This window comes from Branchiostoma lanceolatum, chromosome 8 (genome assembly GCF_035083965.1).
Source record: "Branchiostoma lanceolatum isolate klBraLanc5 chromosome 8, klBraLanc5.hap2, whole genome shotgun sequence".
Classification (NCBI taxonomy): domain Eukaryota; kingdom Metazoa; phylum Chordata; class Leptocardii; order Amphioxiformes; family Branchiostomatidae; genus Branchiostoma; species Branchiostoma lanceolatum.
The window spans coordinates 14,993,320-15,007,717 of record NC_089729.1 but is presented as its reverse complement, the minus strand read 5'-3'; the positions used below and the strand labels follow the sequence as shown (position 1 = coordinate 15,007,717).

At 39.3% G+C, this 14,398-nt stretch overlaps 1 protein-coding gene across 1 annotated transcript in view; it reads right to left on the bottom strand.

Annotated features, from left to right (window-relative positions):
- LOC136440304 (uncharacterized) overlaps nucleotides 1–14,398 on the bottom strand; it is a 38,207-nt gene that overhangs the window by 1,625 nt on the left and 22,184 nt on the right. Inside the window, exons 2-6 of the mRNA XM_066436261.1 lie at nucleotides 11,768–11,873; nucleotides 4,738–4,823; nucleotides 1,480–1,638; nucleotides 776–967; nucleotides 275–433 (exon numbers count right to left, since the gene is read on the bottom strand). Of these exons, the coding sequence (XP_066292358.1) occupies nucleotides 275–433; nucleotides 776–967; nucleotides 1,480–1,638; nucleotides 4,738–4,823; nucleotides 11,768–11,837 (666 nt within the window). The 5' untranslated portion in view covers nucleotides 11,838–11,873. The remainder of the gene's footprint in view (nucleotides 1–274; nucleotides 434–775; nucleotides 968–1,479; nucleotides 1,639–4,737; nucleotides 4,824–11,767; nucleotides 11,874–14,398) is intronic.

The window sequence follows — 14,398 nt, the reverse complement described above, 5'->3', positions numbered from 1 at the left end:
AATAGGGAATTTGGTGCCAAACGACTACTTCAGTGTGCTTAAGCACGATAAAAACAAAAGGATTTTAGAATCTATTATGAAATAATAAGAGAAAATATAGCAATGATGCAAAAAGGCGACTAAGCCACGTTGATGAAATATTCACAAGTTGCACATGTAGTGCCAATATGTTAAAAGAAAGCTACGTATTTAAAGCATTCAACAATATCATTTGGATTTAAGTCAAGAACAACTCAAAAACTTTTGAAGCCTTATCAAGGAAATTGTTACTTACGCTTACGTCACAGTAGTATCCGGCGTCCTGGTGGTACAAGCATCTAAGTGGAGGGGTGCAGTAATTGTCGCCGTAGCAAGGGGGCGGTTTTCTGCAGTCGTGGTACAAGCACAGCCTCCCCCTGCCGCAGTCGCCGTCAAGTTGACAGTACAGTGGACCCTAAAAATAAACAAACAAATCAACAAACAAATATCAATAGATATAGCATTGAAGGAACCGGAGAGGCCAAATTCAGTGCAATAATTTGTACCCAATATTTTCTTTGAAAGTCTTCGTCTATCATATAAAGAGGACTTCTGTTAGCTTTCTTGCAATTAAAAAAAAATAAAGATAGCAGCTCCGCCCTGAGGTGTCGCCAAATACTGCCTACCCTGCAGAAAGAGAACTTGGAATCGCTATGGTAAACACACTCCTGTCCACTTTCTGTTAGCTTGCTTGCAATAAAAAAAATGTAAAGATAACAGCTTTACCCCTAAGGTGTAGCCAAAAAAAACTGCCTACCCTGCAGAATGAGAATTTGTAGTCGCTGTGGTAAACACACTTCTGTCCGGCCGGGCAGTCGTCCGTACTGAGGCAGGGCGGGGGACGGAACATCTGCTCCCGCCAACTCACGGCGCTGCGCACCACCGGCGCCGGCCCGACCGGCTGTTCGTGGGGCTTGACCGGCTGCGTATCGATGGCGTTAAAATCCTTCTGTACGAAAAGAAACAACATACACCATATAGTGTCTTCAAACGTGACGTCACAGATAATGGATTTAGACTATCAGCCGTCATGTTGGGGAAGTTAGATGAATCCAAGATGGAGGTCGTCATTCGCAACAATGTCATACAGTACAACAATATTGCTATTAAAGGATTTTTTTCATACCTGATGTTCTATATCTGTAAATACGAAAATGCAAAGAGAAAGAATGAAAGTTGTAATTTGGGGGTATCACCTTCATAGGGAAATTATTATTGTTACCAACATTATTCATTGCATGTGTCTTCAAACGTCCACCATTTTGTTGAGTTACCTACGTCGTCGTCACTTTAGTGCAATCACCCAATGGGATCATACATTCTATCACAACAACCCTAAGGGGGGAATTATACTAGCCCGCATGGTAAATAAAAATATACAATCCAAAAAGTTTAGATATAACAGGAAATGGTGTGATTTTCATATGATTATTTTGACATAATTTATTCCTTTGTACTTACTAGTCTGTCACAATAGTAGCCTCCCTCCATGTGGAACACACACTGGTCAGGCCTGTCGCAGTCCCGGTCCGACCTGCAAGGTGTCGGCTGCACGCACTGGTTACACATGCACCGCATGCAACCGCTACACTCGTAGTCATATTCACACCAGTTGGTGTCCTGGAGAAATACAATGACAATGAACTTAATTCCTCAACAATCGTACATGGTACAATGTATGACATTCAATTAACAATACTACAAGGCTAGATTAGCCTACAATATAACTCCAACTACAATATATTGTCGATAACAGTATATGGGTTACAATATAATATAGTCATGTATTGGTAATTCTCTCTCACTTATGGAATGATTTGTAGATAAATTGATGTATGTGGATATATATAGGAGTCGGACAATATATAGAAAATATCACTTTGTGTACCAGATAGGGTGAAGTTTGTCTGACAAAGTATGCATTTTTAATCGTTGAAATACTTTATTTTCGGCATACAACATGTATTGAGCAAGTACAATATCGGTGACAAAAAGGAGCCAATGTTTTTGTAAAAGCTCATGCGTGACTCTTGGATAAAGTCACGTGACGACAAGGTCATGTGGTTTAAGTAAATGGCCAGTAATCCTGAAGAAGGCTCCTTGTTCTGCCAAGTATTCAATTTGTATACGTTAACGTTTTCCTTTATTGGATCGAAGTTAACAGTACAAGTAAGTGGCAAAAAATTATTTTCTGCTTGCTTTATCTTTACACTACATCTTAGTTGTACTAGTGCCAAGTAAAGAGAACGTCGGTGAATATGTTAGCGCGTGCTTATCGGAAAACTGTACGCTAACTGATAGCGGGTTCGAAATTGAACGTTTTATCAACTTCACTCAATTCTCTCCCCAGTGGGCATACGTGATGACTTCACTAACAAGTTTTTCTGGAAAGTTCTCCGTCATGATACGGTTCAGGTCTCTCCGTTAATATCTTATAACCCTATTCCTCCAGTATCAATTTCAACATTTAGGTCGACGCCATTTTTTCTACATCGGCGGTATTTAATTCAAAGGGCTTAAAGCAATGGGGCTAGCACACGTTATTGTGACATTGGTCTTTTGCAAAACGGTGAAAACGAATAATAATAATAGCGTGTACTACCAAAAAGATAGAGGCGCCGGCCGCATAGCCATAGAACATTGCATAACATTGCATTGAAGTGGGAGAATACCTTTTCTAGTCATTTTAGGCTAAGGTTGATGATTTTGTAGTGTTGTACCAAATCCAGTATTATGTCCAATGCTAAATGCATGTTTCTGCTGTTTTGATAGAGCAAAATCAAACGTTACATATTAGTAAGGTCAAGCAAGCATGCTCTATTGGACAAATAGTGTCAAAACAAAGTGAACGCATCCTCCCAAAATAGCTAGAAATCATTTAAAAATTCACAATCTAGTAAATACCTCTAAAGATTGCAAACAATCCATACGCAATGCTTTATCCAGTCCGCAAAGCAAAAAATCACTAAACGACGTTACAGACATTTGCTTCTTTGTTGAGTCAATTATCATTCTACGACAAAACTTTAGATATTATGATTAGAACAAACGACTGAAAACGACGCTACAATGTGTACAAACGCCATCTGGAATGTAGATAAAGAACTCTAGCTGTGATAGGTACATCTTGTGATGAATGAGGCCTGTCTCTGTGTACTTAAAACTTATAAATCCCCCGTCAGCCGTGATTGTAATAGATGTAGCGAGGCGCCCAGTGGTCGGTCTAAGCCAGCTGCGATACGGGCGGCGGAAATACCACATAATCTCCTCTATGGGACCGGGTAATATTGATAATAAAGACCGACAATACATAAACTAAGGGTAAGCGTCGCCCGTAATACCCTTATATGAGATATAATCGTCGGATGAAAGTACCAAGGGGTTATTCTGGCATGTGCACAGCTGAAAGGCAAAGTTTACAAAATATAATGATAACGTTTTTTTAAACTTTACTGCAACCTTACCATGATAGGTATGATTCTATGCAAATATGATAAAAAGTTGCAAAAATGCATGCCGCACCAAGGAAAGGAGAGGGAATAAAGATAGCATAAACAGAATTTCGACAAACTAAGGATACTTTTTGCAAAATTTGCTAAAACTCGATTGTCTACATCTGAATGTGTTGTATATAACCTTTGTTGACCAATGCTACAATTCTAGATGTTACAGTACTAATCCAGATTGCTTGCAAAATTACAGACGTCCTTCGAGAGGCATACGGGTATAGAATTAGGGGCTTAGACCTTGTGCACTGATAGCTCCAAATGCCGAATAGATATCCGCAATTACGGCCAGGGCCAACTAAGGGAGGGACGGAGATTTAACCAGATTTCCTCTTAAATGAGGGGGAGCAGACCGGCATGGATGCAATCATGGTCCGTGTCGCAGACTGGTTATTAGAGTAATAGCAGTAAACCTACAGTCATGTACAGTTAACCTCGTATGTCAGGAAATCCGGTCAGGCTATAAAGAGAAACCTGCCCTTGGGTCTTAACCGTATGAAGAGCAGAAGTAACCGGTAGAAGCGGCGTAGTACTAGCGTGCGTAGTCCAGTGGTTAGCGATCTTGCCTCTGGAACTAGAAGCCCCGGGTTCGATCCCGGCTGTGTCGCTCACCCGACATGCACGCTACCGTTAAAGATCGCAGTCCTTAGGACGGGACGTTAAGCCGTGGTCCACTGTTCATTGTGCTTGTCGAAAAGAGCTAGGGGAATTTCCCCCGGTACAATGAACCTGTAAATACTGTACATAGCGTCTGTCTTCTCTGTCACGACCAGTGGAAGAGTAGCTCATCTGTTCATTGAGTTCATTTGAGCTAAACTGGTTCGAGATCCCTTTCCTTTCCTTTTTCCTTTGATCTCCAAGCAGATATGCTGGAGCGGAAGATCGTAATAATTTGGAAGCCAGGAAACTATTTTCTGCGCTTTTTTGGAGAGTAGTATTCCTTACAATTACCCAGCTACAAAGCGTTTCTCTATTCTTAAAAAAAGCATTTTGTGCTTTCTCAAACCGGACTGACGACAAGTGGACCAGTCTGCTCCAGTCATGAACCTGGACGCGGGGGATACATACACTGGTCACGTGTTGGGCAGCAACGTCTTGCCGCAGCGCCACCTAGCGCTAATCTTATCTCACGACAGAATCAGTTCTAAAGTAGCACTTGTCCACAACATCTGCTACACACAGTATCAACATGCAAATAGCATTTCCAACTTACCATACAGAAGGAGAACGCGCAGGTACTGTGGTATTTGCACCTCATCCCTTGGACGCATTCTTCGGTCGAACGGCATGCTGGGAGGCCTAGGTACAAGAAGAAAAGAGTATAAGAAAACACAGAATCCTGTGGAATATGATTTATCTATTTTATTCTACAGCAGATAAAACATTCACGTAGGAACCATTCGACTTTATCCATAATCTAAAAGGAAGAGTAAGGTCTATATGTGTTCACGTTCAAAGCTATATGCGTTGCAGTACATTTTACTTGATAAAGGGAAACTCTGAACTAATGATATATTTATCTGCATGAAATATTGTTTTGCGTGCGTTTGCGTGTGTGTTATCCTGTGTGTATGTTTGTGTCACCGGACGCTTAAAACCAGCATAACTGAAGAACGTGTGGATGGATTGTAATGATATTTGGTATGTGGGTAGGTGCTGAGAGGAGAAAGGTCAAGGTCAATTTTGGACCCCCTGGTATGTGTCACTGGAACTGCAATGGCGTATTTGTAAAAATCTTCCAAGGAGAATAATTGAAGAAAGGAACGACAGATTTTCATGTTATTCTTGCAAAAAGTCGTACACAGCAAAATCCTAACGTTGACGTCACGCTAATCAATGGCCTATATGACTACATCATCCCTAACGATATTTCTTGCCCATTAAGGTGATTTCTTGTTGGGTCTAATGTTATTTGACAGTAGCTGATGTCATTAGCTTTATCACACAAAAGCTACCGTTACCCCAAAAGGATTATGGGAGCATTCAAATGTCTCCGGAAATTGCCGACGACAAAGTTACACAACTTCGGTTTAACGACCACACGGTCGACCGTACCCTTTTATTTGGATGATTGCCCACAAAGCTAACGGAAATAATTCAATTTTCATTCCTCCCCGAGGCCACATAACTACGCCGGTGCAGTATTTTGTGGCCTAATTGCACCATTTTGTCTCCCACGTGCTCAGTTAATTGTCAGTAAATCACAGGGCTTTAAGTAAATGAGTAATCGTGGAACGTTACGCGGAAAGAAATATGGACAACTGTCGTTCTTTTGTCAATGTCAGCATAAGGACATTTTGGTTAGCAATATTTTACAAGAAGTTAATGTTCAAACTAAAAAAAACTATATATGTTGCCATTTTGACAAAATACATTCCATCAGATACTTTTGACAAATCCGTTTTTGCACAGTAAAAGAAATGAATATGACGGCAAATTTCTTATTACATATTCAAACATTTTTCAACTGAGTAATACTGCGAACAATGTGACGATTTTGGTGCTTCATTTCTATAATTTCTATCTATAAACCAAAGAAAACTATTTGTGATCGTCCATGTTTACTTATTTCAAATACATGTATTTCTTTGACCTATCTGGAATGAAACATCAGTGCAACCTCCAAAGTATAGCAAAGTTAATAAGAACGGTGACATCGAACGATTTTGAGAAATCAACATCAGAAAAGAAGCACTGGTTTACCTTATTAAGATGATTGCCTCCCCCCCCCCCCCCTTCATTTACCCCGGTATACCCCCGGATTTTCCATTACAATTCCCAAAGAAAACATATATGGGTCAGCAAAATACAAGACTATGACATCAAAAGCTTGTGACTTGAAATCGACATTAGGGTTTGCCTCACCAAAAGTATTGCCCTCTCTTTTGCCCCCCACCCCCTTTCTTAACCCCGGTGTACCCCAGGCTATTTCCTCACAATTCCCAAAGAAGACAAGCATATATGTCTCAGCAAAATTATACAAGATTTTAACCATAAACATTTGTGAAAAATCAACATTCTAAGACAAGTACCGGTTTGCCTCACCAAAACGATTGCCCTCCATCTTGCCCCCCTCCCCCTTTCTTGACCCCGGTATACCCCAGGCTATTTGAGGTATTCCTCAAAATTCCCAAACAAGACAAGCATATATGTCTCAGCAAAACTATACAAGATTTTAACCATAAACACTTGTGAAAAATCAACATTTTAAGACAAGTACCGGTTTGCCTCACCAAAACGATTGCCCTCCCTCTTGCCCCCCTCCCCCTTCCTTAACCCCTGTATACCCCAGGCTATTTGAAGTATTTCCTCACAATTCTCAAAGAAGACAAGCATATATGTCTCTGTAAAATTATACAAGATTTGAACCATTAACACTTTTGAAAAATTGACATTTTAAGACAAGTACCGGTTTGCCTCACCAAAAAGATTGCCCTCCCTCTTGCCCCCCCTCCCCCTTCTTTAACCCCGGCATATACCCCAGGCTATTTCATTACAATTCCCAAAGAAGACGTACAGAAATGGGAATGCTGCCCAAACGCCCGTAGTGATCAGCCTGTATCCATCAATCCCTCTCATACTAGAGGGGCATTTATTTGGCCTGGCCAGACGGGACCGTTAAACCCAATCAATATGGCGGACTCCCTGCCAGATCAGCATTAAATCCCCATCACTGCCGTACTGTGCAGACACCTGGATGTACGTGCGGGGCCATGATGCTCCCTACGTTAGCATTCATAAGTTTGGATAAACGAGGTATATCGACGGGAAAACGTGACTATGCATAAAATGGCATTATTTCGCACCGTATGGGAGAAATGTATTGATCTCTTTCATACCATTGTTTACCGTAAGGTATTTTTGCTTAAAGCTAAACTTTATTTTCATTCATTTATTACATGCTATCTACGTGAATCATATGCTACATAATTAGAAAATAGCTTCTACTCAAAATCATAGTAGCATTAGAAGAATATAAGGTATGTCAGATATTTCAAATATTCAAAAGTTGCGTTCATCATTGAATACATACATTCTAACTTTATAAACACTTGCCCTGTTGTTTGTGTTTGAGGGACAATGTAGTACTGTTCCCTTTCAGCATGTGTTTTGAAATTTGTAATAGGAATCTAACAGCATTATGAAAGATTGAAGATGAGAAATATCATTCATGTCTTTCTACGTGAAGATATCTCTGAAATCACATTGCCATACATTTACCGATTCACACCATTGATTTGTTCCAGCGGTTATGGCTTGCTAAGCTATCTATCAGGTCGAACAGCAGCATGCATAAACTAGTATATAGAAGTGACGTGCCAAGTTCAGACATCGATAAAACAATCTTTTCTCGTTTTATGAGAAGTTACACCGATGATGGCACGGGCCTGTTGCCGCCATCTTGATAAAAGATAGCCACTGTCTATATTTAGAGTTTTAAGTCTACGACAACTATTGAATTTGACGGAAACAAATTGAATTCTCTGGCGGGAAAAGGGAAAAAGGCCAAAACACAACTTTGTTAAAGGGCAGGGAGTGGACTAATGTTGCCGTTTGTGACCCGTGACGACCTGATGCATAAGTCTGTAGGCGCTACTAGGGTTCCAGCCAACATGGCCATCTATTCTCGTGCCTTTGGGCCTCTCTAAAGTACAGTATTAAATGGGGTAATGATTGCATTAAGGTATAGAAAAGTTTACAAAGTGAAGTGGAAGGGACCAAACAAAGATGGACCACCAAACTTCAAGACGATATATTCGAAAGAATCTGACCCCCAAACAATCTTCGTACTTAAATATTTTTCGATATCTAAAGTATATTATGTATTCATGCAATATAATCTAGGCACTTTAACGATATGTTGAAGTGGATTGTATGACTTATTTTTCCTGATTGTTAACTGCAGGTACTTAAAATGTAAGTATGTGTAATTTGTTGTTCATGGATTATCTATGTATTGTATTTTATCCCTATAATTGTTGTCAATGTTGACATTCGGAGATCAAACTCGCTGCCTGAAAATTAGTGTACTGTATTGAAATTTTCCAATACATAGGTTAAAATTGATGAATCAAAAATAGATTTTGATATTACAACTCACATTTCTGTGAGACTGAGATGTTTTTAAATTTGTTACTCAGCCAGGCGAACAGCGCAGCACAATATGTTTATTTTTTTTACATAAATCGACTTTGCAATAAATATTCTGGTGCACGATTTGAACCTAAGATATGTGCACACACGTATTGGGGATATTCTAAACTCTCTTCATATAGAGGTTAGAGGCGTAGTCAATCAATGCATACTGGTTTTCTGGCTATTACCAAGAGAAAGGTCTTTGAACATTTACTCCTGTTTAACGCACTAATGCCCAAGGTCAAACGAAGAACATTCTACGAGCGTTTTCTCCGAGCGTACCCATTCAATATTTCATATGTGTAAGAAAACCTTTTAAGAAGAAGACTTGAAGGAAAATGACCCATCCTTGGCGATTACTTAGTGAGTGCGTCGTCTATAATCTGACCCGTAATGGAGGACGTCTTCTCTTGTTTCCGGAGGGCGTGTTCAAATAGCTGGAAAAGCTGTTATCCTTTAACTAAAGCCTGCCATTAGCTAAAAGGTAACCATGCTGCTAAAATGAAAAGCATTACAGAGAGGGAATTCTAAATAACAGACAAGACCGAACCACAATTTGACATGTAATATTCAGGTTCAACTACAATACCAAAGAACCTGAATATCTGAATAGTAGAATATGTCCAGATAATGATATATTATAAGCATTATACGTTGAGAATCCCAACGAATGAAAAAGATAACAGTAATATTGAAACGCTTTTATAATCCGATTGCCCTTAAAGGCACCCAGAGCAGTTGATGAGGCTTGAAAACTGGAAATATTCTAGTTGCTGTAATCTTTATGAAATTGACATTTAATGCCATTGTTTACCACATTTGCGAGAGGATTTCTTGTCAAAAGTGCTCAAAAGAGGCAGAATAATAAGCTGCATGGTGATCTTTTAGTTTCACGCGCCTAGTGTAAATAATGTACACCAAAGCCCCGCCCAACTCCGTCAAAACGTAGAAATGCAAAATTAAAACATAAAAATGCAAATATTTGACGGACATGCAGTCACTCTCTCATTGGTCGAACCGCTAATTGTGATGGACAGTCAGGATCAGTCTATTAGGGCTGGGATATTCTATCAGTTCTCACCAGACAACGACATCGTATCTTTGCTTGTTTAATGTCGATATGTAATGGTATAGTGTTTGAAACTTACTATGTGTAGGAATGACTAGACATTGGAGTTTTTTAATTCAAGTTTCAAGCCTCATAAAATGCGCTGGATGCCTTTAATAACGGTGACAACAGTTGGTATCAATGGCTAGCTGGCCTTACAAAAACTGTTATTTAGCCCAGAAAAGTAAAAACACTTTTCCTAATGCTATATCGTCCGACCCCTTCATATGATCCGTATTCTAACAGCAATATTGGGATACGATTTAAGTTCATAATCTGATTGTCATGAATACCGTGGACAACCCCGTTGGTATCAATGGCTATTAATATATTCGGCATTACAACTTATACTTTGCCCCCGTTCAGAAAGCCACTTTTCCTAATGCAAAATCTTGACGACCCCTATATATAATCTGTATTTTAACGGTTATATTGAAATACGATTTACGTTAATAATTCAATTGCCCTTAATAACGGTGGACAAACTAGTTGGTATCAATGGCTCGCCGGCCTTACAAAAACTTATACTTCACCCCCGTCCAGAAAGCCACTTTTCCTAATGCTAAATCTTACAACCCCTTGGTATAATCTGTATTCTAACGGTAATACTGAAATACGATTTACGTTAATAATTCAATTGCCCTTAATAACGCTGGACAACCCAGTTGGTATCAATGGCTAGCCGGTCTTACAAAACTTTTACTTTGCGCCCAAACTGAAAGCCTTTTTTTAATGCCATATGTTTCTTCCCCTTTATATGATCTGTATTCTAACGGTAATATTGACATACAATTTACGGTAATAATCCAATCACCCTTAGTAACGGTGGACAACTCAGTTGGTATCACATGACTTACAAAAACTTTTCCTTTGCCCCCGAACGGAAAACCACTTTTCCTAATGCCATATATTTCAACCCGATCGCTTAATCGGCTTTTTTCTCTTTAGCTTGGGGCAAGCTTTATAAATCAATCTGCGATGAAAGACTAGGCTCAAGCTTTTCTGGAATCAGTATGGTAGAAAGACTTCACTCAATGTCAGGATAAGTCAAATGCAGCCGTCCTCTATATGACCTTCATGATATTAAAGTGCAGTATCATATCACTGCAAATATGCAGGAGACGTCAAGCCCAATATGCCGAACGGGCAATTTGACCGTCATCCAATCGTTAAATGGATATTAGCCTTAGCCATCAACTGTTCGTCTTGAAAAATGAAAATGGGATGGGGGCGGCGCTCAAGAATTCTCCATCATAAGATGGTGCATACGCGTACACATGCCTTTTTTGTCAACTTTATTTTGCAACATTTATCGAGATATTTAATCTACTTATGTCATGCCCCGATACCACATCTAAGCACTTAGGTCAATACATATGTAGCGCTTTACAAAAGAGAGAATATATTGTAACAAACAGAAACGTTTAACATATCAGTGCGCCATTTATGTACATAGCCTTGTAGTAATAGCTCTCAAAATAGAATAGAATAGACTAGTTTAGTATCCATTGTATTGTTTTTCTTGTTATCATTGCCATACATTGTGCCATGTACAATTGTCGAGCAATAAAGTTCATTCATTCATTCATTCATTCATTCATTCTTTATTACATGTTAGCATATGATTATAGTTCTTTGCTGTTGGCTGGAACTATAGCAAAACCTTGTTGTCCGTTACAGTTACATGCACATCTATGTTAATTCAATTATTGTGTATTTTTAATAATCATTGTCTCAGTCAACAAAATACTAGTATGTGAATGTACACATGAGATTCACCGCAATTCAATTTTTGACTAAAAAAACTATGATACTATGGGTACATTCTCAACCTCTGCTTGGAATTGAAACACAAGTCGAAAACTTACGGCGTATTTCTTTTTCTGGAAAGATTGTTATAATGGAAGTCTTGCGTTCATTCTAGTCGGTAAATAGTAAAGATTTCCCCGCCTAATGGTGCCTAAGGACATGACAGAGACAGACAAAATGGATACAATACCTCGGATGGCGCCAATGATGACTACGGAGGCCAGGAACACATCCACGGAAAGGGCAACACGATTCGTCATCTTGTTCTCAGGATCTTCCGGGACAGACGGCAGACCCTGGGGACGAGAGATAATTAGTTGACCTCTTGTACTTCCGGACAGTCGTTACGTCATGGGAGTTGAAAAACGTCAGAGATGATATAGAAATGCGTCAAGAAGAAAGAAAGGAAGGTGAGGGTTCTTAGATGATTGCAAAACACACATGTTCCCGATGACAACACAATCACGAACAGCAATGGAGGAGCGTACAGCATTGTAATTTTTGAATGGGCATTTTTTTAAAGTTCTTGTTACATTTACCATAAAATGAAGTTACACATAACGTTCATTCTACAAACAAACCCTTACTTTAGAGTACACAGGCTTTGTTTTCGGCCTGTCTGTTTGTGTGGTTGCTAGTGTGTTCTTACTTATTGAAGAACATTAGAGTGACATGCAAGAAAATGGTGTCACTGCAGACTGAAGGTCATATTGGAGGTCAACTTGCCCCCCTCCCCCCGCAGGCACGCCGTGATCACTGTCAGGAAGTTAGGTAAAAAGTCCCAGAAAAGGTGACTTTCTTCAAGTTCCTGCCATCTGCATGTCCGTTGTTTTATAAGAGCCAGTGAGAAAAATGCTATGGACAGGAACAGTGTGGAATTCATAGTAATGAATAAATAAGATATTTATGAAAACTGAATACATTTCGTGGAGATATAAGATCTCCGATTTTTCATTGTTCCGTTGCGTTTTGACAGCTGATATTATACGGATTACCACGCGTTTATTAGACCCCGCCTCGTCAAAATGCTGCCGAAGTATATTGCTTGATGCCGTGTATTTCAATGCAGAACTGTTACTTGCAAAATATCAAAGAGTTTAACCTAGTCTATTTCGAAACATGTTATTGCTGCACTGTTTATCATGCCATTCCATTCCAAATTTTCAAGGCTTATTTTATCAATTCCTTTGAGAGATTTGTTATTTTTTTCATAATTTTGTTTGTTTGGACTCGACTTTAGCTAACAAGAATCAAATTTCGAGCAAATATTGGTAGAGAAGAAAATGAATATATTCCTCTATTTCCCCATGTGAACAGTCTTTAGAATGAACAGACAAAAACCGTTATCAACCGTTAAGATCTTCCTTTCAAAAGCATCATTATGAAGGACCCATAGTGCTTTGATTTTTGTTTTGTTTTTCCAGGGAGAATTCCAAGATGGCCGACTTGGAAGGACGTGGAAAGCAGACTCGCTATAGGTTTTGGGCACGTGATCATGACTAGCCATAGTGTTCACTTTTAGAGCCGTATATATAGATACATTTACGTGTTGGTTGCTGGAGCCATGTATCAACTTGACACGTGCACTTAAGACTGATGCACTCCGACTCATCTTTCTTATCTAGCACCATTATCAATAACCCAAATCCGCCTCAGACAGAGAGGACGTCCAGACGACAGCACCACACTACGCAAAATACTTAAGAGGCTTTGATGGAGGCGACGTCTTGGCGTGTGGAATCGTTCTTAAGTCCATCAAAAAGGCGCGAAGATTAACTCGAAATTGACGTGCGATACCTCATACAAAGGGCAGGAGTATGACAGGAATAGAAGCCGTGGGAGGGTGGGGAGGCTTGTTTACGATTGGTCATTACATGGAACTCGGTTAGAGGCGATGGCCAATCAAATCATTATACTGTAGCACAGGGTCTCCAGGGTCAAGGCAATGTCAAGATTGAATTTTCTCAAGCTCCAGAAAGAGGAAAGAAGTAACCAGTTTACTTCTGTTCTTGTTTCTTTTGCTTTCATCCTCTCTTTATTTCTCTCTATCAAAAGATAGATTTTTCTTTCAGTTTGCTTTCTGTCAAAAGATAGATTCCTTTCTTTCTTGTTCTTTCGTCTTTCTTTCTTTAATGGCCTTTCTTGTTTAATTTTTTCTCTCACTCTCTTTCTTTTCTCCTGACAATTATGCATTCTAGGCATGAATGCGATGTAAAAAGATAATACTATTTCTATATGTAATTAACAACCAGATTTTTCGGCCATCCGTCTTTTCCTCCGTTTCGAAAACGCCAAATTTATATTTTCAACATGTTTTCAAATATCACTATGCATAACACGTATCATGGAATGGGTTTTCTTGTCGCAAACGGTAGATATAATGAGGGAATTGACGAGGTCTAGAATTCCAATAAAACGGCTGCTGGTTTAACGACCAGACAATATCAAGAAGGGAAAGGCATTTTACTATCTTACTCGAAAGTTCGTGACCTCATTTGCTTTCAAGTTGCAACTTGCTGTATCCAATGAACTGGAAATAAACGGTAGAGCGAAAGGATCGATGTTTGCATTTAGAAGCAATGGCCTCAATTCTGTAAGAAATAATTCATCTAAAGTAGAAGTTGGTTAAGAAACATTTGCTAGCTTGGCAAAACTCTTGGAACTTTTCGCCATAGTTAGATCGTCGGTACTTTAAATGTGGGTATGGCATATGCATATTCCTATGTATTTAGCTATATAGAGAAAGAATTGGAAACAACAATCCCAGTCATAGATGTAGAGTTTAAAGTAATTGAGATGTTTATCACCAGTGTTTGTATGT